Source organism: Tenebrio molitor, chromosome 1 (assembly GCF_963966145.1).
Source record: "Tenebrio molitor chromosome 1, icTenMoli1.1, whole genome shotgun sequence".
In the NCBI taxonomy this organism is placed as follows: Eukaryota; Metazoa; Arthropoda; class Insecta; order Coleoptera; family Tenebrionidae; genus Tenebrio; species Tenebrio molitor.
The window spans coordinates 31542412-31569340 of NC_091046.1; the positions used below are offsets into that span (position 1 = coordinate 31542412).

At 35.3% G+C, this 26929-nt stretch overlaps 2 protein-coding genes and 1 long non-coding RNA gene across 6 annotated transcripts in view; 1 reads left to right on the top strand and 2 right to left on the bottom strand.

Moving 5' to 3' along the window:
* The first annotated feature begins 38 nt into the window (after positions 1–38).
* On the top strand, positions 39–26203 carry LOC138136631 (nucleoprotein TPR-like). 4 transcript variants are annotated; one of them, XM_069055882.1, is made up of 13 exons: positions 40–375; positions 428–1203; positions 18860–19052; positions 19105–23031; positions 23083–23246; positions 23306–23485; positions 23544–23951; positions 24005–24191; positions 24340–24684; positions 24745–24846; positions 25337–25494; positions 25552–25771; positions 25828–26203. In XM_069055882.1, exons 1-13 carry the CDS (start codon positions 219–221, stop codon positions 25923–25925), a joined length of 6915 nt encoding a protein of 2304 aa, XP_068911983.1. In that variant the 5' UTR covers positions 40–218; the 3' UTR covers positions 25926–26203. The 4 variants fall into 4 exon arrangements, with proteins under 4 accessions (XP_068911996.1, XP_068911983.1, XP_068911972.1 ...); XM_069055871.1 differs by having other exon boundaries at positions 23544–23932; positions 23974–24191; XM_069055891.1 differs by having other exon boundaries at positions 23544–23932; positions 23992–24191.
* On the bottom strand, positions 7930–10099 carry LOC138136823 (uncharacterized). Its single transcript, XR_011161445.1, has 3 exons — positions 9366–10099; positions 9172–9312; positions 7930–9124 (listed from the first exon to the last, which is right to left on the bottom strand). It is a non-coding gene; the product is annotated as an uncharacterized lncRNA (long non-coding RNA).
* Positions 15393–26929, bottom strand: part of LOC138136804 (uncharacterized) — a 50998-nt gene continuing 39461 nt past the window's right edge. Inside the window, exon 3 of the mRNA XM_069056115.1 lies at positions 15393–16178. Within this exon, the coding sequence (XP_068912216.1) occupies positions 16023–16178 (156 nt within the window). The 3' untranslated portion in view covers positions 15393–16022. The remainder of the gene's footprint in view (positions 16179–26929) is intronic.

Genomic DNA, 26929 nt, shown 5'->3' on the forward strand with positions numbered 1-26929 from the left:
AATGGCGCTGCTTTTAACTTCCCGTCAGGCAGTTTGCATCTAACTTCATTTCATATCGTAGCATTCAGAAATACCGGGTAGATTTGGGCATGCATTAGTTGCGTTAATTGTATTTATTTTTGTGAATAATTATTCAAAAGTGTTCTATAAAATAAATATATTTTGAAATGATGCGGTTTTAATCAAAGAGAATAAAAGTTTCCGTTACCGTGGAGAAAATGGAGGTTTCGTATATTTTTGCGCCTGTAATTTCGCAAGAAGAATGGGCAAGTGTACCGACTGCAATAGCAAAAAAACTCGAAACGTTTGTTGGTGAAAAGTTTGAAGAATTAATAACTTCTAAAGCACTTTTGGAAACCAATCGCCGTAATGCAGGTAGTTTTTCATGTTTCATTGTTTGTTTTAAGATATTAAGAGTTTTTTTCAGAACAAGCATCAATAGAATCTAAAACTAAGTATGAAACTTTGTGTAAAGAAAATGAAGATCTAAAACTACGTCTTCAAGCAGCTACTAATACTATAACAGAGCTAGAATCGCAAATATCGCAAATTACTAATGATGTCAGTAAATTACAAAGCTTGTCAAATAAATTAGAAACTGAGGCTGCTGAATATCGTCATCAACGAAATTTAGCAGTAGATGAGCGAGATGAACAAGTTAAAATGCTCTTGAGACGAAATGCTGAAATTGAACGTTTACAAACAGATTTAACAACATTGACTAAACAGTTTGAAGCTGCTGTTAATGCAAAATGTGAAGCTCTTGCACAGGCTGATGAAGTTTCATCTATGAAATTAAGATTAGAATATCGAGAAAAACGAATAGAGCAGGAAAGACAACTGTTGAATAATCAGATTGAAAGTCTAACGGAAGATTTAAATGCTCGAACTGAAGAATTACTTAATATGCGACGTGATAATACATCACGTTGCATTCAATTAGAAACCAAATTGACTGAAAAAACACAAGAACTTATGGTTGCCAATGAACAGATAAAATCACTTACTGAACTTAACAATAATTTTGCAAATCGAAATGAAGAGTTGTCACAAAAGTTATTAAATCAACGAGAGGCAGATGCTAAGATGAATGAATCTTATTTACATGAGATAGAAGCAAAAACTAAATTGGCAAATGCATACAAATCAATGTTTGAAGAAAGTCAACAACACACTGAAGGACTTCAAGAAGCATTGGCAGAGGTAATTATTTTAAGTTGTGGCTTACAACTAAAATTGAATATTTGTGCTGATTATTTAAATAGCAAATAATTTTTTCATTTTTCATAAAACTAAGATAAATTTTATTCATACACACTTGATTAAAAACTTAATATCACAGCTCTTAACAAATCAGCGAAACATACAGAATTATGAAATCCTGTTTTATCAGTTTTAATCATGATATACTCTGTACTCTGATAGATTGCATTCAAATTCTAGTTCCAAAACATAACGCAGTGAAAAGTACTAAACCCTCCATCTCAATTGTTTCATGTTATGTAGAAAACCGTTGTAGCCTTGCAGATTAATTCCCGCCACACTCGTTTCTGTGCTGTCTGTCAAAAAACGTGCAGAGTACGGAGTATACACAGGGATGATATCTCCCATGAAATTTCTTATTTACAAAAGTAATTAATGTTGCAATTTAATAGCTATTACAGGTTAATCTTTATTTGAAAATTATTAGTTCAATTAATGTACAGTGGAGAGCACGGAATTTCGGGCGGCAATTCATGTCATTAAAAAAAAAGAATGTAGTCTAAGCTTTATTGTCGTAAATGTCAATAATTAATTTTGTCTGAACTTCAAAATAGAGTGCATGCATAATTATTTTAAATTTTAGTTATTGATTTCCAAACTAATAAAATACTGTCCAGTTTTCGGAAAATGAAAATCACATATAAACACTTGTAACTTTTCAGGATTGATAAATGCAATTTGTCAAAATGACATGTGACAATAGTAGATATTAAAATACTCTCGTGTCAAAAATAAATTACTCCCTAGAATTCGAACTTTTAGGGAAATAACATTTTTCATGTTGTGTGTAACTAGAATTTTTAAAAGTAATTTTTAATGTTTAAGGTTGGTTACTATGAATTGAGAGATTTAGGCCCGGTTTATTCACCTTCAAGTAAATTTATCTGGCCAGTGCTATTGGTAGATTCATGGTAATTATCGTTCAAATAAAGCTACTTGAAGGTGAATAAACCGGGCCTAAGTCCAATTAAATATGCCGCCAGAAACCAAAATTGATTGTGAAACGAAAAAACAACCATAACTTAGGGAGAAATAGAGTCATATGCAACTGTTACAAGGAATTCGCTGCCTTACGGTTACGATATGTTTTGTTTGTCACCAGAAACCACATAGCCTCCAACCTAACCAAATTTATGGCAACCTAGTAACGAATATCCCTAAATCATAGAGAGTAATTTTATTTTATCTTACAGGTGGAGGTTTTGAGCTACCTTAGACCATTGTTTTCGGTGACAGAAGTCAAATTTTAATCACAAGTGAGATAAAGTACTCGCTAGTGAGTAAATTTGACAGCTGCCATTTAACTTGACATAAAGTACTAAAGTGACTAAATTTGACAGTTGTCATTTTACTTGAATGAAATTTCATTTCTTGGATTTTTTGCAGTAGTTGCACCTAAGATAAAACGTCGTATATCATACGTGATCGAAATGCCATTATGAAACTCGTGAGAAGTGTCTCACTCGTGCGCAAGCGCACTCGTTGGTCAAAATTCTCTCTTGTATAATAATATAATGATGCATTTCTATCACTTATGATATAATATACTATTTGACACGATAGTAAGGTTATTATATGTTTAGCACCTAAAGTCTATTTCATGTCTTTATTTCAGAGAAATTTCAAGGCAGTCCGAAATTCCGTGCTCGTAATAGTACAGTTAATTTCAAAATTATACATATATATAAATGCAAAATGCGCAATCTAATCGAAAACCCGAAAATGTTCATTCTTTCCAAATATTGGGTGATTCAAAATGATTGTGGCCAAGTATGGCAACTATGTACGAAAATGTATGTGGCAACTGTGTGGATGAGGTAGAGTTGTCATTTGTATGACATTTCATAAGCGTGCAATTGATTTTTTTGATATCATTACACATTGATTTGACAGTTTTCAAAATTGCGCGACTATGAACTGTCAAAGAAATATCAACTCTACCCTACCCAAACAGTTGCCACATACATTTTCGTACATATAGTCTTTGCCAAAGCCAAATAACCACCAACACTGCATTCTACCCAAAAAATCAACCGGCAACGTTGTACACTTAGATTTGATTGGTCTAGCATCCTAGTAATATCAAAATTGCCATTATACACTTAGTGTAATTTTGTTTTCACCAACATAATTCAACAGGTGGTGGTTATTTGGGTTTGGCACGGCCTTTATAGTTGAATTTTTTTAATAAACAATTGTCAAAACGTTGTCTTGTTGGTATGAGCCAAACTGTGATTTTCATGATAATACGATTGGTCACATTGAGTGTCAACATTTTTTTATGTAACTGAGCCTGCGTCCTAACGAGCGAGAGTTTATTTCAAATTCGAAAAGGTTTCTCCTTTCTCATTAAATTTGTTTTGAAAATGAATTCACGGAAGAAAGGTACGGGAAGTGAAGTGAACATAACCTTAACCATGATTTGGTGTCAAATTGTTATACAGCTGGTCCATATGTCCAAATTTTAGGGTGGTACAGCATGGTTTTTTACTTCATTTTGACACTGACAATTGTTTATTAAAAAAATTTCACTATATATGCCATTCACGATGTTTGGCCATGGAAAAAGTGCATTTAAGTTGGCAGTAAAGATGTCTGTTGAATTAGGTTATGTTTTTCTAAGTTTGAGGTTATAAACTGCGTCATTGTCTAGTGCATTGTTGTCAGTTTTACTAGTTTGCAATATAACAATACTCACACATTTTTAATCCAATTTAACAAAACAGGAAACTGACTTGAACAAACTACAGAATTGTAGGGACCGGGACCGAAAGACGAAGTGGCTCCTGTTAATTTATGCACCACTTAGATAACCCACCTATACAGTGTCTTAACCAACCAGTTAGTAACTTCTCAATGAATTTTTCATTTTAACCAAAACATTCCTAGAACTAGATGGTATAAAATCTTGTACCTACTTATTAAGCCTTACTTTATTCGAATCTTTCTGCAAAATATTTACACACCCATCGTCTATGACAAAAAAGAACAAAACTATTCAACTTCCATAATTTCATTAGAAAATTCTGAATCATCATTACCTGCTTTAAAATCCCAATCAAATTCCGAGTCAGATTCTCCTAATGAAATTATTAAAGGAAAAACGTTTTCAAATGAAAGATTTCACATTAATTTTGCCCAATCTTCCGAAATAAGTTCTTCACAATATCTACAAAAATATTGGCAAATTTCAGGAGTACATTTCAAAATACACTCAAGCCATAAATTCACAATTCTGTCGCGAAGTTATAATAGGTCTTACAAAACCCCTGTGCCATTTCAATTGGGTCGTTGTTTCTTCCTTCACTATCCGTGTTACATTTTTTTCTTGTACTCACCTACGATTCAATTTATACACAAAAAAAACTTGACTTCATTGTAACTTACTGAAAATATGTTCTGCAGTCTAATACAAACACCATCAATACGTCTTAAAGTCGCTTAATTATGATTACGGTAAATTCGTCAACATGTTACGTTCATTTTGATAGGTCTGCATGTCAGGCACTTTAGTGACAGCAGAGATGACAGAAATCAAACATGTATCCAACGTTAAAAAATGAAATCATAGCCTCCCCTTATGCCAAAACATCGTGAATGGTATATACAGTGCATTTTTTTTAACTGTTGCCATAGGGAATTGCATGGTAAAACTTATACCCCCTGTTAACTTTTGTTCTGATGAAAATATTCAAACCATTTTTGGAACAAAGTTTGAAGATTTTTTAAACTATCGGATAGATAATAATTCAATATCCTAAACTGTCGAAAAAGTTGTGAAAAAAATATTTTCTAGCGCGCCGGAATGGTAGTACGTCGAGCGGCCGCCAGAATAGCGTCACTGTCGGCTCAACCAGCACCTGACCATCTCCACTTTTGACTTTTGTCACTTTCATTTAAAAAATAGCGAGATCTCCTCGAGGCTATGATTAAATTAGCTTTTGGATGGCAGATCATCTAAACTTTTATTTGTTAAAAAAAAAAAAAAACAGAATGTAAAAACGTTAACGCACAAGTAACTCAACAAATTAACAGAAATTGTCAAAGGAATTGTTCAGTGTTTTCCTTCGACTGCTGGACAATGTCCGAAGTGATCTTGAAAATTTCTTCGCGTGTTTTGTAAATGTCGCACTGTAATGGAATTACAAGCTTCAGTTATTCTTGCCCTTAATTTCTCCACAGTTTCTGGTTGACCTCTTATGCGTTTTTTTACTGTTGCCATAGGTAATTACATAATTGCATGGTAAAAATAATATCCTCTGTTAACTTATTATCCACTGCAGGTTTGGTGCTAATTTTTATTTTTGTAATAGATCATTAATAAGACTACGTAATGCATATTGTTTGAACAACGACAAGCAGTTTTATTTTAGTAATTTTACTCTTCAAAATTGAAATTAATGAACGTAAATAATTTGACAAAAACGTAGTAGACGATATGGGAACAAAAATTAGATTTTATATTTTATTTTGTTATTTATTTTAATCATAGCCTCGAAGAGATCTCGCTATTTATTTTTTAAATGAAAGTAACAACAGTCAAAATTGGAGATGGTCAGGTGCTGGCTGGTTGAGCGGACAGGGACGCTATTCTGGCGCCCGCTCGACGTACTATCATTCCGGCGCGCTAGAAAATATTTTTTTCACAACTTTTTCGATAGTTTAGGATATTGAATTGTATTCTGTCCGATAGTTTAAAAAATCTTCAAACCTTGTTCCAAAATTGGTTTGAATATTTTCATCAGAACAAAAGTTAACAGGGGGTATAAGTTTTACCATGCAATTCCCTATGGCAACAGTTAAAAAAAATGCACTGTATAAGGCATTCACGATCTTTTTGGGACCGAGTTGGCTATGATTTTTTCTTTTCATGTTGGACTAACTGATTCAGTGATGCAACGGATGCAACTCTTTTTTTCTGTCAGTGTCTGTTCGATATTTTCTTGGCACCGTATTGCCAGATTTATTATTATAATATTCGTAAGAAAGTAAAATGATGTATTAAGTGTGTAAAAATAATTAATTTTGGCCAAAGGAAAAGTGAAAATTGCCAAAATAATTTTGTTACGACAAAAAATTTCAGTTAAACGATGTTACTTCCAATTTAAAAAGAATAGACCAGATTTAAGAGATCCGGCAACAATGTACCTATTCAGATAATATAAACTTAATTTGAAAACAACCTAACCTAACACAAAAAGTGTCAATTTCCTTTAGGGAATATAGTTATCACCGAGGTACTGCCAACAAAATCACTAGATGGTCATAGCCAACTCGGTCCCAAAAAGATCGTGAATGCCTAATAGTTTCCATACTTGGCCACAATCATTTTGAATCACCCAATATGTATGTATAGGCAATTAACATTGTGCATTCACTTTATTGGTATTATGCCATTATTTCGATATATCAATGATATCAAAGTAATTAACAGTTGAAGCAGTTTTTATTATAATTTTTTTGAAAAAATTACAATACCAAAAAAAGAAAATTACAATAAATGTTCAAATAACCCCCCGTTTTGAAAAACAATACTCTAATCTGTTGTAAAAAGCATTTTTTACACTGGCCAATTGCCTCTTTTAGTAATTAACGCGCACTCGGCAGTTACTGCTTCTCTCAAAGAATTAATATCTGAGTGGCGTCTTTTGTAAACTTTGCTTTTAAGGTGGCCTCACAAGAAAAAGTTGCAAGGTGCTAAATCAGGAGATCTTGCTGGCCAATTTATAGCACCACCTCTACCAATCCAAAAATTTGGAAATGAGGCGTTTGTTTAAATAATTTCTAATATCTAAGCTGAAATGCGCGGGACAGCATCTTGTTGGAACCAGATTTCCTGATTTTCTCTTGGAACTTCTTCCAATGCAGGTGCTACCTTAGGGGGTCATTCACGGAACCCGGTAAGGATTGATAAGACATTGCAAATTCGAAACCATGGCAATTGATATTGTTGAAGCATTATATTTTACCGTTTCGTTAAGGATTTGCAAATTATCTGAGTTTCGTGAATCTACCCCCTGTTACTAATAAATCTAAATACGTTGCTGAATAATTTAAATTTCCCTCTATTTCAAATGGACCAACAATGTTGTTATTAAAAATCTCAACCCACATGATTTTTTTTTAATACTCTAGTAGGAATATTAACTCGGGGGTTTTCTTGAGCCCAATATCGCGTGTTTTGAACATTTGGTTCGTTATTTAGTGTAAAAGTACATTCGTCTGTGCAGCAAAGTGCCGACAGAAAGCGACGATCATTGTTAGCACGCTCCTGCATTTCATAACAGATTGCACTCCTACTTTCTTTGTCAACAGCAAAAATCTGTTGATAACGCTGTGTCTTGTAGGGATGATGTTTGTACTTCCTGAGGATATTCCGTATCCGCGATTTACATAAACCTACTTACTTCAAGAGAAATTTCTCTTAAATTGTATGTTGGATCCAAATTTACCATCGCCAAAACACGTTCTTCTGTCCGGTCAACTATTTGTCGATTTCCTGCGATATAATTCTAATTTTTGAATATTTTCTTTTAGTAATAAAAATATTACTTTTTTGTTCGACACTTTAAAATAAAAATAGCACCTTTATAGTTGCATACTAGTTATTTATGATGTAAGTGTTAAAAGTGAGATTTTATTATGTAAGTGGGGTAGATTGGGAAACCAGCGCAGCGAGTTGACCAATCCCACGAACAAAATAAAATCACTTTTAACACGTCCATCATACATCTATTTTTTATACAACTGGTTTGCATTGCATTAAAAAACGTAGTCGTATTTTTGATGTTTATTTTAATTTCTGCGGCAAAAATCAGGTATAGTTTGTCCAGTGAGAGATTGGTTGACATAAAAATCACTAAATTCTACGCAGAGAAAGTAGTACCTAGCGCGCGTAAAATTTGAAATATATCCTTCAAGCAGTAACATTTTGTGCCCTGAAATTATGCTCTAATTAATGAAGTACCTTAACGAATAAGAGAGAAAATGAATGAAAATATTACAGTTGCAGTATTTTACACGAAGACGTGTACCTACTCTTGATAACTACTTGCGTCAAGAATATTTAAAAGTAAAACCTCAACCAACAAGATCGTTTATATATCAATTTTATATCAATGCGAAATCAAACGACTTAATTTTGCTGGTCGTGAAATGTCTACGAAATTGTTGTGTTCAAAATAGCGGAAGATCAGTTCGTGAAGCAAAATATGGGGAACTTCTCAGGGGGCTAGGAGTTAAAATAAAACAATTCCTTGGGTTGAAAGACGCCTGTCTTTAATTTTTCAAATAAATAAAATCAAATACGTTCTTGTTTTCACCTGCAGTAACTGGTTAATTTCAAATTAAATTTCTGACTTACACAAAATTATGGACAGTGCTGCTCGAGTATCCTTAAGACATAATATGTAGGTAATATAAACATAAAACAAAAATGGACAACGAGATCGTCAAGGTTAGTTTAAATTAAATCCTGAGACTTCCTGCAGACGTTTGTCTGAATGACCGACTATCGGGCGCCAGTCCGAATTCAATTTGTCTTATTAAAATATATTTTAGAATATTGACTTTACTTATTGAATAAACATCAGAAGAGCCCGTGGCGGTATAAGGCTGAAAATTTAAAAAAAGAAGTATTTCATTGAAAAAAAAAACTAGCTTTACAGTACACAACCCTTGTCTTACTGCTCTGCACCATATCATTGAGTACAAGATGAACTTCTTGCTTAATATTGCAATGCAAGTCTGCTGTAACTCTTCTGGGACGCTGCCTCGTCAACTTTCTTGATGATGTTTTAGTTGGACCACATTTACACTGTGACACTGTGTTTTTGCTAACTCCTAAGCATCTCGCAGTGACCTAATCAATGATGATGTCAATAAAATTATGATAGGTATAATACGTACTATTTTGTGTTATAAAGGTATGAAAAGCAACCTCCAGTGGACTTTCAGTTGTAAGTTTTTCATTTATGAAAAATGAATAAGCACTTGCATCATCTTCTGGGCTGCTGGGTTGCCAGCTACAGTCAAATAGCTTCGGGTTGCCTACAAAACAGTTTTAAAGCAATATAATGAAATTAAAAATATTATCTTCATACCTTTGCATCAGTCTAGATATTGTTCGTAATATCACTAAAAGGATTCATGTTTATAAATAGAAATGTCACTTAAAAAAGGCACTCGAAGGTAAACAATAGGGAACTAACAAATCTTAAAAACTTAGAAAGTTTAAACACCACAAAAAAAAATAGTTATGCAAGAAATAACGAACAAAACACACATTACTCGGAGGTTAACAATACAGAACTTAGTCAATACAAACCAACAAACTAACTTATCCCAGATAATTAAGAAGTTTTAAACACAACAAAATACCTCACTTGAAGACGAAAGAGCAAATAAACCACACACGGTGTTGACGATTCAAAATGACAGCGGCAACGACAACAGCTGAAATTTGACAATTTGCTGTGACAGCATAAATTGGCGTAGGATTACAATGCCCGCGAAATTATTTCAAAGGTACCACCACAATAATTTATTTTATTAAATTTTTTTGTATTGTATTCTAGTGCATTTTGTAGTGTTGGGTTACAAGCCTACAATTTAAACTCTCCCAATCTCTCGCTGGACGGAGTTTACCTAGCTAGTCTTGTATTGACATTTGTTTATTAGAAACGTCAAAAAAGTTTTCATTCATTGTATTCAACTCGTTCGTGTGTAAATTGGGCCTTTTTTGGCACTCGTGGGCCTTTAATGGCCCACGCGTGCCAAAAAAGACCCAATTTACACACAAACTCGTCAAATAAACTACTATTTTTACGATCGAACAAAAAAACTAGAAAAAAACCAACGATAAACAACAATTCAGTCCTGTGCGTCGTGTGTGAAAAATGCAATAAACACTCACTTTTTGCACGACCGTAGACAGACTGTTGACAGATGCGTGCTCTAAAGACTTTATTGTAGAGTCTATGCAGTGTTTGAAAACGTATTTGTGGATTCAAAACAGATCTTTATTTCTAGCTTTTATGTTTTAATACGGGGTGAGCAACAATAACTGTTACAGTTGGCAATAAAGAAATTTACATGAAATTTTCAAGACTGTGAATTGTACCTATTTCGGTTTGTTTTATTGACATTATTGACAGCTGGCATACATTTCAAATTTAAACGTCTTGGTTTTTGTAATCTTTTACCAATAAAACGGTTTTCTCGTTGGAACATGACATAAAAATCACCAAAAGTCACCAGAATTTATTACCAACTCAAACAGTACTTGTTGCTCACACGGTACAACTTTCCTATTAATGTCATAACAAACAAACTGTAGTTACTCAGGCAACTTGAAACATACAAGTTGATGGGAGTTTGCATATTTCCAACACTCGCCCTCAAACTGCATCTTGTGTCTTTCTTCATGTGGTCGTAGTCATGCCAAGGGCATGGATGCACTTATTCTGCTTTGGCGATGACAATCCCTTTGTCAAAACATCGGCTGGCATTTGATCGGTGGGAAGGTACTCCACCTTGATGTCTCCTCTCTCCACGGCTTCTCGTATGAAGTGGTGACGAATATCTAACGGGTGTTTTTTTTAATTTGGCGTCGAAGTAGGCGTTGAACTGTCGATTGTGAACGCACTATACAGGTTACGGATCACGGATCAGCTGTTTAAATCTTAGGCTTTTACACGAGTGGTGCGATCTCAATCGACTCTCCAACGCCTACTTCGACGCCAAATTTAAAAAAACACCCTTTATGTGTTTCGTACGGTTGTGAAACACGTGATTTTTGCTTAACTGCCCGGCTCCTTGATTGTCATTAAAAATGATCGTCGTTGACGGCTGATCTAGGACTTCGGACAGGAAACGCCTTAAATGAATAGCTTCCATTGCAACCATTCTTTGTTTTCGTGATTCCCAACTGACAACGGCGTTAGCGAAATTGAAAACATATCCTGTGTACGATCTTCTAGCATCTACACTTGCACCCCAGTCTGCATCGGCATAACCTACAAGTTCTTGTCCATACTTTTTGAACATTAAGCTTAGATTTTCGGTGTTCTTCAGATACCGCAGTACTCGTTTCGCAGCTCTCCAGTGTTGTTCCCCAAAGTTTGTGTTGAATTGGCTGAGCATGCTCACGACGTGTGCGATGTCTGGTCGAGTTGAAACAGCCAAATACATATATGATATGGTAATTTTTCAACTGCTTTCTTTTCCTCTTCGGTTTTCGGGCACATTTCCTTCGACAGTTTTTCATTCGGGTTAATCGGGGTTGTTACACCTTTACAATTTTCCATGTTGAAACGACTTAAGGTTTCCTTGATGTACCTTGATTGTGACATGGTAATTGTTTCTCGACATCTTGTGTGAATTCTATGCCAAGACAAAAACTCAACGGACCTAAATCTTTCATCTCGAAGGACTTCGATAGTTTTGATTTTAATCGTTGCAGTTTTCTCGGGTTGTCCGATGCGACCATGAGGTCGTCAACATAGATCACGACTATGACGATGTTTCCGTCTTCTTTATTAATATAAACACATGGATCGGAGTTCAATGGTTTCAGTTTTTGTTGTTTTAATTTTTCGTGTAGTTTCTTGTACAACTGCCTGCCTGATTGTTTCAGGCCATAAAGTGCCTTTCTAATCAGAAACACTTTGTTTCCTCTGAATTTTCGTGACTTCTTTTCATTTAGTATGTCGTAGAATTCACTTGGAACCTCCATAAACACTTCTTCTTCGATTTCGCCATTCAAATAGGCACTTGTGAAATCCAGTTGGTGTACCTGGAGACCTAATTCGACTGCGATTGCCATGAACAAACGAATTGATTTTGCCACGGGGGCAAACGTTTCGTTGAAATCAATACCAGGTTTTTGAGTAAAACCTTTCGCCACTAGTCTGGCTTTGCGACGATCGACTGATCCGTCCTTCTTGAGTTTTGTTCGTAGAACCCACCTCGATTCAACGGTTTTCTTTCCCTGGGGACGATCTACAATTATCCAAGTTTTATTTCTTTTCAGAGCTTCGTATTCTGCGTTCATTGCCTTTTTCCAGTCGGTAGCTTCTGGACTAGATAGAGCTTCTGACACTGTCTGCGGGTCGCCAAACTCGATCTAACTGGTCTGATAAACCACGAGAACGCAATTCTTCGTTCTCGTGGTTTTCTTCTTCGGATTCTACCTCCTGTTCGTTCATGTTGAACAGTTTTCGCGGTCTCCCCCGCTTGCCGGTAAGAACCTTCTTTGGTCGTCCTAGACCTCTCTTCATTATCACGGGAATTTCTTCTCCGTTTTCTTCTTCCACGAGAGTTTCTCCATCTTCTTCTAGATCGCAGATTTCTGTTTGTTTATCTTCCTTTTGTGTTTCGGGTACGTTGAATTCAATGACGTTTTCTGGGTTTTTCTTGAAAATTTCTTCGTCAATGAAATCAGTGAAATCATTTTCTGCTTGATTACGTCCTGTGAACGTAACGTCTCTGCTTCGAATAACTTTTCTTACTTCTGGATCCCAAAGCCTATATGCCTTCGAATGTACCGAGATAAAAATGCATTTTTTCGATCTTGAATCAAATTTTCCCTTTCCAGGCGTTTTATCAAGTGCAAAGGCTGTTGTCCCAAACTTTCGGAAGTAGCTTACAATTGGGGTTCTTCTCGTCCACATTTTAAATGGAATTTCACCGCCCAGGCTTCGAGAAGGACACCTGTTCCTGATGTGATTTGCGGTTAAAATCGCTTCAGCCCAAAAACTTGTGGAGAGCACCTCGCCGTCTCCACCAGGCTTCTGTAATTTGTTTCGGCTACTCCATTTTGTTGTGGCGTGTATTCTACAGTAAGTTCGTGTCTGATGCCTTCTTGTTTCAGGAAATCTTTCAAGTAGTGGCTGGTGTACTCGGTTCCGTTGTCTGATCGGACTGTTTTAATTTTTTGCTCCGTTTTCTTCTCAACCAAGCTTTTGTACTCCTTGAACTTCTTGATAACTTCACTTTTCTTTTTTATGAAATATACTTCGCACCATCTTGATTTGTCATCTATGAAAATGACGAAATATCTTGAACCAGCGAGAGAGTTCACGCGCATGAGTCTACAAACGTCTGTATGTACGAGTTCTAAAAGTTCTGTAGATTGAGATACCGACCTTGTGAATGGCTTCCGTGTCTGCTTGCCCTTTACACAACTTTACATCAACTTTCTGCTTGCGTATAATGTTCTTCAAATCCTTTTCGTTGAGGTGGCCAAAACGTTCATGCCATTCTTGTAATGACATAGATATCTGCGACACTCTGCTTTCTTCGGACAACTCGTCGATGTATGCATTCACGATCTTTTTGGGACCGAGACTAACTGACTCAGTGATGCAACGGATACAACTTTTTTTCCTGTCAGTGTCTGTTCGACATTTTCTTGCCACCGCATTGCCAGATTTATTATTTTAATATTCGTAAGAAACTAAAAAACTATTAAGTGTGTAAAAATAATTTAAATTTCCGTCAAAGGAACAATCAACAAAATTGCCAAATAGCTATTTGTGCAATAAGTTAGGAAATGTATTTTTTAATATGTATTTAAAGTAAATGAGATCAAAGCTGCACTTTTTGAGCCTACATATCTTCAAATCTAAAAGATAGACTTTTTAAATTATTTTCTTCACGATTGTAATATTATGCATAACATATGCTGCTAGTGTTTTGGTAACTGTGGCCAAAAGCTCAGGACTTGAAGTTTTTTATTTGCTTAAAATTTAGTTTACATATCATATAAATATTATACATTTTGTATTTTTATAAACTAAAATATACATAACATATTATCATACACATGAATTTTATAATTAAAAATATATGCTTTCATTCTACTGACTTGGGGTATTACTATGGCGGACAATAAATTTAGGCCGGCCTGTCATTGGCTTGTCATCAAAATGTGAAGCTGGCATTATGTTCAACTAACCCCATTTTCGATTTTTGTCATTCTTGTCATCGTGACAGCGATAATTAAAATAAAATTGGGAAAAGAAGCGTCCACCAGAGATGAATGTTACTACAAATCAGTTATGCTAGTGCGTTATGATCTGTAAGTTACGAAAAGGGCGAAGGAAACGCCAAACAGCTTGAAAACCTTCAGTTTGACAAACTGACACATCAGCCATAATGACAATAAATGGTCGCTTGCATTGACTTTTTCGAAATGTCAGAAATGTGCCGGCCTAAATTTATTGTCCGCCATAGTACATGGACTATACCTTTTCAGTTGCCTTCTACACAAAATCTAGTTACTAAAAAAAAAAAAAGTTAAAAAATTGACGACAAAAAGTTTGGTTATGTTAATGGACGCAATTTTCTTCTTTCCAAACAATAATTAACAATACCCTGCTTCTCTGTAGCCGTTAACAGTATTCTTTTACGTTTCATATCTTCTTGTGCAGCCATTTCGTGTAAGCAATACTTCGAATGAAAGAAAGCGAACCAAAATTAAAAAGTCAAAAATTTATTATTCTAAACAACTTCAAATTTGAAATTTCAAATTTTTGAATTAGCACCATACCCTTGCATAGGATCCTTAAAGAAACTCATATTTGTAAAAAATATGTCCAGGCTTCAACGGTTTAAGAGTAGACTACTAAAATTGACCAATGAGGAGACAATTTTTCAAATTGAACTATGCCGGCCAAAAAATTTTGGCCGTCATTGTGTCAATTAAAAAAAAAAAAATTGTAATCCGTACTTTATTGTCATCATGATTACCGTCTTGATTATGAACGTTATTTTTTGGGTAGTAAATTTCAAAAACTCAAAATTATTTTGTCATTTCTACTACACGGAACGTTTACCTCAGATTATCTATGTACGAATGCTCTAATTTTGTTCATTCATGTCGAATTTTTGGAATATCTGAGCTTCAAACAGTTTAAATTGATTGTCAAAATGACAAGAATCGAAAGTGGGGTTACGTTTCCTAAAGGTTTATTTACACTTTACTTGAATGTCAAGAAAGTGACGGCCAAAAATTTTTGGCCGCCATAGTACGTTGAACATGAGCCACGTAAAAAATCTAAATCCAAGTGTTAATGAAGTTTGAATATTTTTTTTTTGACAATACTGACGTTTCTAAATGTCATAGCCAGATGGTTATTTTAAAGAAATTCCATAATCACAAAAAACTAAAAACCTTTATTAGAAACCATTGTATTCAATAACAATTAATTTCACATAAGATGTTCAAACTGCCTTCCACCGACTTCAATACACAGAGCTGCTTGTCGCAGCAAGTTATTTTGAACATTTCGTAACATCTCAGGTTTCACAGTCGAAATAGACTCCTGCAGTCTGTTTTCCAATTCTTCCAAAGTGTCCACTGGCTCACGGTATATGAAGTCTTTAAATTGATTCCACAGAAAAAAATCCACTGGCGTGAGATCTGAAGAATTTGGGGGCCAAACTACAGGACCTCCTCGACCGATCCACCTATGCAAATATAGTTCTCCCAGAGCTGCAGCGGTTTTATGGCAGGGCAATAGTAATTATTACGCCTGTTGAGATGCCGATACGCGACATAAACAGACCCCTGTCAATCATCATTTTCGTTCTATACCTGTCAGTTTACAGGGTAGTACTTGGACGAATTTACGATTACGGGTTGTACTTGCGGTTTAAACCTATTGTCGGTGTTGTTAACGTTTATACAATGGTACCCTGCCATAAAACCGCTGCAGCTCTGGGAGAACTTTACCATGTATTCAATACTTGCTGGGTTAACCTTGAATTGCGTGGAGGGGCCCGTCATGCTGAAACCATATTTGTCTCCTCAAGTTTAAATCGACGTCTTGCAATAATTCCGGAAGATTGTTTTCAAGAAAATCTGAATAATCTTCACCATTTAGACGTCGAGGAAGGCGAAAAGGTCCTGTCTAAAAATACAAACATTAGAAATCTTAGATTAAAAGTGAAATTACTAAAGTTATTACCAAACGGTCATTAATTATTCCAGCTCACACATTAATACTAAATTTTTATTGAAAACCTCTAACTTTGTAATAATAATTGAATTTTCGGATGAAAAAAATTAGCAAATGACGTGAGCGACAAAATGATTAAAAAAACGTCAGTGTCAAAATAATTAATTCAAAATCACCATTTTTTTACATGGCACGCTTTGGAAATTGTTGCAGTTTTATAGGAAAAATCCTCATTGGTCAAATTAAACAGTTTCTAGCTCTCTAATCCTTGAAGCCTGAACAATTTTTTTGCAGATTTGGATTTCATTAGGGATCACGATTCTGTTATTCATCGGTTTGGTGCCAATTCTGGGACACGCTGTATAATCTCACAACGGCAGTGCGGCAACTTGCAAACACTTTGACAGTGCGAGAGTTTAAAAAACGGATAGTATAATCTGTTTCAAAATCAAAAATCCACCAACACTGCATTCTACCTCGAAAATACAACCGACAACGTCGCCAACTTTTGTTTTTAGTGTGTTTGCAAGCGTCAGTAAAAAGTGGGGTTATGAAAGAAAACCATTGACAGTCATTTAGGTCGTAATTCATCGTGTTTTTTTGTTCTCATTTTATTATATCACTCAAAAGTTATGATATGGTAGCTACCACCTTTTTGTATATAATAATTCTTTTGTGTTACGTAAATAAACTCAACAGTTCAATGTTAAATTTTGGCGGAAGGTTGGGCCAACCCAAAAAAATGAAACTTATTCGAGGGATTTCTTTTTTTTGTGCCAACATAATTCAACAGGTGGTGGATTTTTTATTTTGAAACAGATTATATGTACAGTTGCGGCCGTTGAAAACTCAGACACTTTGACAACGCCAAACTTTTAGCTTTGTAAATGGTATTGAAAGTGACGTTTCTCAAAATGTCACTCAAACATTATCCACATTAATTTCTCTGGCAATGGCTCTTATACTCACACCGTCCCTCAGTCAAACACACTTTTGCAAATCAGATAATTGCGGCATTTCAAAAGTTACGCGCGATTCTGACCTAATATGTCAAATACTGACACTGACTTTATAATCCTTGATGAAAATCCTGTTTACGCTAATCCAATTTCGGAATTTATACAGAGTGTTTAAATCTTTCCTGGCTGAGATTTCAACGGCCGCAACTGTACAATGAGGGACATGGAATCCTGGGCAGTCTGTTATTTCAAAAAGTGTCAATGTAAATGCACCTTTACCGTCATTATGATTGATATTTTCAAAAGCACTGTTAACTTGGTTATGAGTATGAGCTAAGGTATGGTTTAGAAATTTTGACAACTGAGTGACACATCTGCCCAGTTTTCCGTGTCCCCAATAGTATACAGTATACCGATATTATCAGAAATGGTTCACTTTCTTAAAGTTGAAAATGTGTATTTACGATTTATTATTAGAACACATCTATATTTATTGCTAATGCAATATTTTTATATGCCACTTCTTTAAAATCATTTTGTTGATCCGTTTACATATGAATTGGCCAATTTCAATTATTATGTTATGTACCATGAAAGTTACGGAATTTTAATATTTTCCATAGAAACGGTTACGTGTAGGTACGCTAGCAATAAATTCAATTTAAAAAACATTATTGAAAAGGTGGAAAAAATGAAGGAAATTCGAATCGTACAGTGTGTTGAAAGGTTCTAGGCACTGTACGATAAGTCTTCCAAAGACTTTGAGGACGGTGTGACGAAGGAAATGATTTGGAGTAGCTGATTTATCCATGTTTTTGTAACGCGTTTTTTTTTTTCGTGGTTTCTTCTTTCTTTATTACGACCTGTCTCGTGTAAGACCACAGCCCAGGCAGCTTCTAAAACCACGTTTTCACAAAACATATTTGACAATTAGTTTGACACTTAAAAAGTCAACAATCATATCACGTTTTGTCATGAACTATAAATTGAATTTTAAACTTTATGTTATGTTTATGATTTTTGACTATGTTATGCTATATGTATACGGAACTATAAATCGTGCTTTAGACTAATGCCGCGTTTACACTATGCGAATGTTGCTTACACAAGTATTGTTTTCAAGTAAAGAGCGATCAAATTAATTTGTAATCGAGTTATCCATGAATCTGAAATCGTATGTCGTTACTTGAACTTCACGCTCCAATAAACACAGCTTGAAACACAGGTTAGATTTCGACATATCAAATATCAATCGCAAATGATATACGGATTCAAATCCATGGATTACTCGATAGTTGGACAAAATATTGATAAATAAATTTAAAAAATTAAACTAAATTCAGAAGCACAAATTCCGTGATCCTATTTGGTAACTTGAATTGCCCCCCATTATAAATTTACTCACCCACAAATATTTTTTATTTATATACAAACTGCTAGCTGCTGTAAAAGTAGAGAGTTTCTCTACTTGACTTGCGTATAAGTTTTACTTGTACAACTACTTAAACAAGTACCTGCAAAGCCGTTGACACTATGCCATTCAGTGAAAGCAAGTACTTGTGTAAGTAAAACTGGCATAGTGTTAACTTGGCATATGCCAAATGCTTTTGATCTAGCCCACTCTATTTAGTAATTAGAAGATTATTTTATTAAGAAGTGATAAATTTTTGTTAGGTTCAACAACTTTTGAAACACGCAACAGATCAGTACGGAGAATTAGAGACAAAACACAAGGAAACGGAATTAACTCATGAAGAAATTTTAGCCAAAAAGAACGAGTGTATAGCAATGTTGAAAAAAGAATTAGAAGTTTCCAAAGAGCTCCTTGATAATTGTAAACAAGATCAAATACATAAAGACATCGAAGGTATGAACATGTGGTTTTAATTATTCGTTCAATATTAAAGAGACTTTGTTAGGTTTGTCTCCTACAGCTGCTTCCGCTTCTCGTTTGTTGAAGTCAGGTATGACCATAACAGAAATCTATGCACAGTACGTAACTATTTCTGAAAGACTGGTCGACATGGAAAAAGAAAATGCACAATTGAAGAATTATATCAACAGCATCGTTCATGAAGTTGAAGAAAAAGGTCCTCTTATAAAAAAATTAAGAGAGGATTACAGTAATACATTGGATGCCAACGAGACGTTAAAAAATTCGAACGATCAGCTACTGAATGAAATTCATCAACTTCGTGACACAAATGCTCAGTGTTCTAGACTCGAGGAAGCACTTGCAAGAGAGAATGTGCGATACAAGAAAGAAGTGGCGGATTTGAGCCGTCAGGTGTGTCATTTATTGCAAGAAATAGAAAATTCTCGCGTTGGATCTTCATCTACTTCAACAGACATGGACCTAAGTGACAGTGTTAGTTCGGCCGATATCATTACGAAGAAACTAGTTACTTTTAATGATATCTCTGAGTTGCAAAAGAATAATCAAAAACTGCTTGCCATAGTTCGCGAATTAACTGAACGTCAAGAAGAAGCGGAATCATTCGATCCCGCCGCTATTTCAGACTTAAAAATGAAAGTCGATCATTTACGAGAATCTCAGAGTGAGCTTCTTGAAGAACGTGATCGACAAAATAAAATGATGATGACATTAAGCAATCAAAGGGATATGTATAAAAACTTGTATACGCAAGCTATTAAAGCAACGGGAGAGGAAGTTCCATCACAATTAGAAACTTCATTTGGTTTGAGGGACTCCGCGGGAGATAATGACAAAATTCAAAATGATAATGAATCTCAAGGTGATGATAAAGTTCAAGAACTGATGACTCAAATAGAAAACTACAAGAAGAAAATCGAACATCTGAAAAATGAGAACGAGACATATCGCAAGGAAAAATCTGCAAATGAAAAAATATTGTTGGAACAACTTGAAAATATGAGAGGAGAAATTAAAGAATTGGTTAAAGCTAATTGTAAGTTATCTTCACAAGTAGAAAATAATGAAGAGAAGTTCAAAGTATCACAGAATAATGTAGAGATTTATAAAAAACAAATCAACGCATTGGAGAAACAAAATAAAATTTACAATGAAACAGTAATTAAACACGAACAAGCTATTACATATCTCAAAGATGAGACAATGCAGTCACAGACCAAATTATCAAGAGCAGAAGTGATGCTGGCAAATCTTCAGAAAGAAAATGCTCTTTTGAAAGATGCTGAAATGCGTTTGGTCAAAGAGAGAGAAAGCATGAAGCGCGAATCTCTCAATCAAAATATGATACAGACCAATATAGAGTTGATCAAAGCAACCTTAGAAAGAACAGACGCTGAAGGAAAGCTTAGGTTAGAAGCAAGGCTGGATGAAGCTCATCGTGAATGTGCTGCTTTAAGACGACGTCTTCAAGAAGAACAGGATCGTTTTAGACAATTATCGGAACATTTAGAAAGTCAAGCTCAACTTGCCCAACAACGGATGACTGAAGAAAAAACTGAAGCCGATAAATTGCGTAAAGAGTTAGCAAACAATAGAGATGAACTTATACAAAAAGCTAATCAGATCGAAGATTTAACGAAGAAACTGAAAACGTCGGTTTTCGTTATACCAGAATCGAACATAGACGGGCACAGAATTTGCGAATTAGAACAGCAGGTAAATGATTACAAAGCAGAGATTGACGCTTTGAAATCTAAGTTAAAAACAACGAAAGAAGCTTCGGAACAGTATTTCAATGTTGCCAGCACTGCAGAAAATCAAATGAAGATTTTAATGGAGCAACAAAAAGAGTGTGAACTAAAACTAGAAAATCAGAAGACCGTAATCAAACAGTTGCAAGAAAAATGTGCTGAACTCGAAGGTGAATTATCTTTACAAATGGACGATCAAGACATCGCAAACGCAAGTACTCGTACCAAATCCAATCAGTTGGAAGAAGAATTAAATGTTAAAACTATGGATCTGCAAACGGCAAGAGAACAACTAGAAAATGCACGAAATGAAAATAAATCGTTAGTAGAAAATCTCAAGGCTGTTGAAAATAAATATGCAAGAGAAGTAATGTTACATTCAACCGATCTGCAGATGTTGACTGATTTGAAATCTGAATTAGAGAAAGCCACTAATGAATTAAACGACGTGAAAAAAGATCGAGATTGCGCTTTGGAAGCTCTTAACCAAAATAAATCAAGTTGGAACGATCAAGAAAAAATAATACAAAAAGAAAAGGAAGAAATTGAGAAAAGATTTAAGGATCTGGATGCTCAGAATAGTCTGTTACTGGATCAAATTCAGGCTTTTAATACACAATTGTCGTTAATTCAAGCACAAGCAAGTTCCGATCAAAATCAATCCAGTGGTGATGTTTCCTTAAATAGGTCATTTACAGAAGATGAAATGAAGTCTGAACAGTTACTAACAATTATAAAATATTTGCGACAAGAAAAGGACATATCTGTGAGCAAAGCAGAAATAATAGAAGCCGAATATGAAAGACTAAAATCTCAGTATGAATTGTTATCAAAACAACTAACTGAAACCAAAGCAGTGGTTGAAGCAGAACGGCAGAAATCAGAAGTATCGATGGTTACTGCAGCCAAGCATGCTGAAGTACTGCGGAAAGTTGAAACCTTAAATGCGATTACAGATAGTAATAGAGCCTTGCGTCAGGAAAGAGATTCGTTGAGATCACAAATTGATGAATTAAAGGAACGTTCCGATAATTTGGCAACTGAATTAGCCCCAATTCAAGAGAAAAATAGAGAACTGAGTATCAAAGCGGAAGCTATGCAAACAGAGAACATTTCATTGAGAGGGGAATGTACAAGGTGGAGACAGAGAGCACAAATGTTGATTGAGAAATCAAATAGAACGAGTCCTGAAGACTGGAAAAAATTACAAAATGAACGTGAAACTCTTGCTAAACAACTAACTATAGAAAGAGGTAATGTTGCAAAAATTACTGATGAAGTAAACACCTTAAAACATGAAAAGAACAAATTAGAGGAACAAACGAAAAATTTGAAATCTCAAAATAATACCCAAAGTGAAGAAATTAATCGGTTAAAAGAAGATTTTGGCTCTTTACAAAATCAACTGCAACAACTCGCACAAACACTAGAACAGACCCAGGAACGTAACAAACAAATATTGGAGGAAAATAGATTGCTTACTGAGCATACTGCTGGAAAGGATGTAAATATAACGGAACTTAAAAATAATTTGACCCAAATTCGTAAGATTGCTAAAAAATATAAGATACAGTGTGAAGATCAAATCAATGAAATTAAAACTCTGAAAGAAGAAAAGGAATTAAAAGAAAGCGAGCAAAGTTCAAATGAAAGACAATTACAAGATCAGCGCACAGAATTGGAAGAAAAGATAGTCCAAATGGAAGAAAGCAGTAAAGAGGCTACCGAAAAACTGAACCAACAAATAGCGGCGTTAACTGATGAAAATGATAATTATAAAAAAGAAATAGAAAATCTCAAACAAGGAGCTTTAGACAGAGAAGAAAAGTTCAAAAATCTATTTAAAAATGCTAAAGAACGCATAGTAACTTTAACTGAACAAGTTAACGCTTTGAGAAGTCAGCTTGGTAACCAGGAAAGTTCAGGGTCAACAAATGAAAATGTAGAAGAAGGTAGTAGCACTGGAAACAACAGTGATCTTTTAATGAAAATTGATAATCTAGAAAAAGAGAAGGCCAATATTTTAGCTGATAAAAGGCAAGAAAATGAAAAATATTCCTCAGAAATAGAATCATTAATGCAGAAAGTCACCCAATTGCAACGACAACTTGGTCAGCAAGGTTCTAAACCCAGTACTAGTTCAGGTTCATCTGAAAAACCGGCCAGTGAGCCACCAACAGCAAATATTAAACCGATGGCGGGTATGTTACTTTAGTTCAAAAAGATGAAAGAACACATATATATTTTTTTAGGACATTCAACAAATACTCAAACACAATCAGTACCAATTCATCCATGGCGCAGCGGTGAAACTCCACTAGCTAGTATTAGACCAATGTCACAACAGCTACGAACTGTTACTGTTTTACCAACAAGTCAGAGTCCTAGTGCTGTCATGGTTCCTCCACAACAGCAGGTATGGCAAAGATTAAATCAAGAAAATAAAAATAGTTATCTTCATATTTTGAAATGCAGGTGCATACAACTGGTTCCAGCACAATAGAGGCACTTTCTAGTAGTAGCCCCACGAGTTCTCACACAGACTATGTTCCTGCCACAAGTTCCGCTAGTCCGGCAATGTTGGGCCCAAGGCAGGTTGTCGTTCCTCCAACTCAGTCATCTCAAGATACAGAAGATGAAGAGGCGAATATGCAGGTATTGTGTTGTTTTTTTGCCATTTTATCATTTCTTTTCAAGCATGTACCACTCTCAGGTACAGACCGCTCCCCAACAACAAGCTGTAGCTCTAGTTCTTCCGAGAGTTGAACCACCAAGCAGTGGACCAACACAAGAACAAGGAACTAGTAGTAGTAGTAGCTCAAATACTGTGACGACCACACAAGCTGGTTTAAAACGCCAAAGAGATTCTGACACTGACCCGACAGATGAACAAACAAAAGTTCAGCAGCAAAATAAAAGAAGTAGAGTTCAGCAAACTGGAACAGTGAGTGACAGCGGTTTAGAAGTAGAATATCAAGTGCCAACCAGTAGTCAAAGAGATCACGATGATGATAACGTCATAGTCGTTGAAAGCGACGAGGAAGGTGGAGCTGATGAAGGAGAAGGTGCAGATGATGAACCAGATGACCCTGACACTGAAGGGTATGATATGGAAGGAATGGTACGTTATTGTTATGTTAAAGTCAAATTTATATTTTAAGTTTAAACATTCAGGAGCAAGATAATTATGAGGACGCCGATTGTCAAGATGTTGAAGAAGAGGAAGGGGGAAATGAAGTTGAAGTAATCGAAGACTCGAGTGAGGTTCCAAATCAAAGTGAAAGATCTTTACAAGAAGGTAGTTCTCAAGAAGAAAACGTAGAACCAACTCAACCAGAAGCCACTAGTAGTGGAACAGATGGTATGTTAAATAGGTGTAAGTTTTGGTGTTGGTAGTAAGTAAAAAGTATTACCTATATTAATGGCGATTAAATTTTGTGACCATTTAAGTATATTTTAGTTTTATTTTTTGTATTTCATGTTTTTTATTTTTGAAACTTTGCTTTAAGGGGGCCCTGGTGGTGTAACCTTATCCCAAGCCTCGACATCAGTGTCCATGACAATGCCCTCCCTCTCACGAACCAGACCTATAGCCCCACTCCCATCTAGACAACAACAATCTCATCTGTTGTTGTCACACGGTCTGGAAGAGGGCGGCGATGATAGTATTGTTCCATCAACGCCCACATTATTTGTACCGAGAAGATCTGACGGTTTCGGTGAGGCCGTTAGTTCTCCTCACGTGCCTACAAGCGGGAGGTTTACTTTTAACGAGAGTATTCCTCCGAACACTGCCGGTTCTAGCGAGGTCGTTCCCGAGCAGACTTTAGAAGTCACAAATATGGACGAGAACAGTATGGACTATTAACATTGTCAATTCTATATTTTCTAATAATCGTTTTTCTTTGTTGTAGGCACTGGCAGAAGCGTTCCTAGTACACCTTTACAAGCGTCACCCCAAGAACCTGTACCCGGAGGCGAAGAACAAAGTACCAGTCAGACAACACAATCGGACGGTAAGTTAAGACATTTTTAAATCATTTACTTAATGCTCTACTGGACAGTAACCTCATACGTTCTGACCATAAATGCAATATATCCTAGGCAAATTGCAGTTATGTTACTCGTAGAAATCTAAATATTGCTTTTAATATTATAATTTTTAAAAATGTGCTGCATTTTATTATATGAATTCATTTTCAAATGGCTAATGTTAACATTTTTAAAGTATTAAATTTTACAACTGATGAACAGAATTTTGCGCAGTCGGCTGTTTCGAAAAGCGATTATCAATAATATTGGTTCACTAATAATAGTACAGCATCTTTATTTAGTTACTTAACATGGGTTATAATTATTTTATAAGTCTATTTTATAAGAAATATATTTTTATAACTATGTATATATTCATTAATTGTTATTGGTGTGGTGAATAAATATTTGAGAAATTATATTGTTAGATTTAGTTGCGAATAAAGTAGTGAGAATAAAAGGCCGATATTACAGCTGAAATACCTTCTATTACTGTGAGTGGTGCCGATGATGACGAACCAGCAGCTGAAGGCAGTTCAGAAGAATGCATGGGTCCACCAAGTATCGCTGGTACATCAACTGAGGGTGCTCAAGAAACTGGGCAACCAGAGGAGTCTGAAGGTTACGACGGGGTAACGCTTAGATTTATACGTGTTTTGAATAAGAACTAATATTATTACTAACCCCAGGTTAGTTCTGAAGGTGAAAAACAACCAAGTACCGAAGATGGGGAAGAAGAAGGAAGAGAAGCTGAAGCTTCTCCCAGTACGAACACTAGATCTAGGACAACTCGAGGAGGTTCAGGAGGTCGACGTTCAGTTAGGCAAATGAGTTCTCGTGGAATGACTAGATCAGGACCTACCCCTATTGTTTGGGGTGATCAAAGAAACGCCCCCCAGCGACATTCAGGTCAGTTTTAAATTTAAAAAAAAGAGAAGCATGAAATAACTAGAAATATTCAATAGATGGGCCAAGAGGAAGACCTAATATTCAGTCAAATTATTCACCCCGAGCAGCGAGACGTGCTAGAGGTAGAGCTCAGCGCCCCTATGGAAGGTTTTAAGTATAATAATTACATTTAATATTAGCATTCCAACTAATGTGCGTTTGAAATTTATACATAGAATGTAGACTATAGTTTTATATGTTTTTTTTAATTATTTTTTATATTGAGTTCAGTGTAAAAAGTTTTATCTTTAGGTAGGACTTAAATGTAAAAATACACGTATACTGAAACTTCTTGACTGACTGGAAAATTAATTGTTCAGTATCAATTAACTTCAAGAAGTGTTAATTTAAGCTTTTTGTGTTATTTTGTTCACAATAGAAAGTTTTCGTCATCATGTGCGTATTTTTGCTACCTAGTTAACATTTCTGTTATGGGAAAATTATTATATTACATATCAATAGTACCACTTCGAAATTTGTTGATTATCTAAAATAATAATGGACATACTCTCGTATCAAAAATGAATTACTCCCTAGGATTTAGGGATATTCGTTACTAGGTTGCCATAAATTTGATTAGGTTGGAGGCTATGTGATTTCTGGTGACAAACAAAAGATATCCCAAAAATGTAAGACAGCAAATTAATTGTAACAGTGATAGATGACTTTTCGTTTCACAATCAATTTTGGTTACTGGCGGCATATTCATTTGGATTTAACCTCTCAATTCAAAGTAACCAATCTTAGGCATTCAAAATAACTTTTGAAAATTCTAGTTACACACAACATGAAAAACGTTATTTCCCTAAAAGTTCGAATTCTAGGGAGTAATCCATTTTTGACACGAGAGTACACAACTATAGAGATATGTACACAACTATAGAGATGTTTTTCTTACATTGATGACTGTATAGATGAACCCGTAATTTCCCAACTCGGCACCCCTCACTATGCACCACTTTTGGTCACGTGTTAGGTCAGGTCAAGTCAAGTCGGGTTTTAAGTCCTTAATGTAGGATTAATTTGTTGATAATTGACAATTTTTACAAGTGGTGCATAGTGGGGGGTGCCGAGTCGGGAAATTATCTCTTCGTCTGTATAGACATTAATTTCAACTTT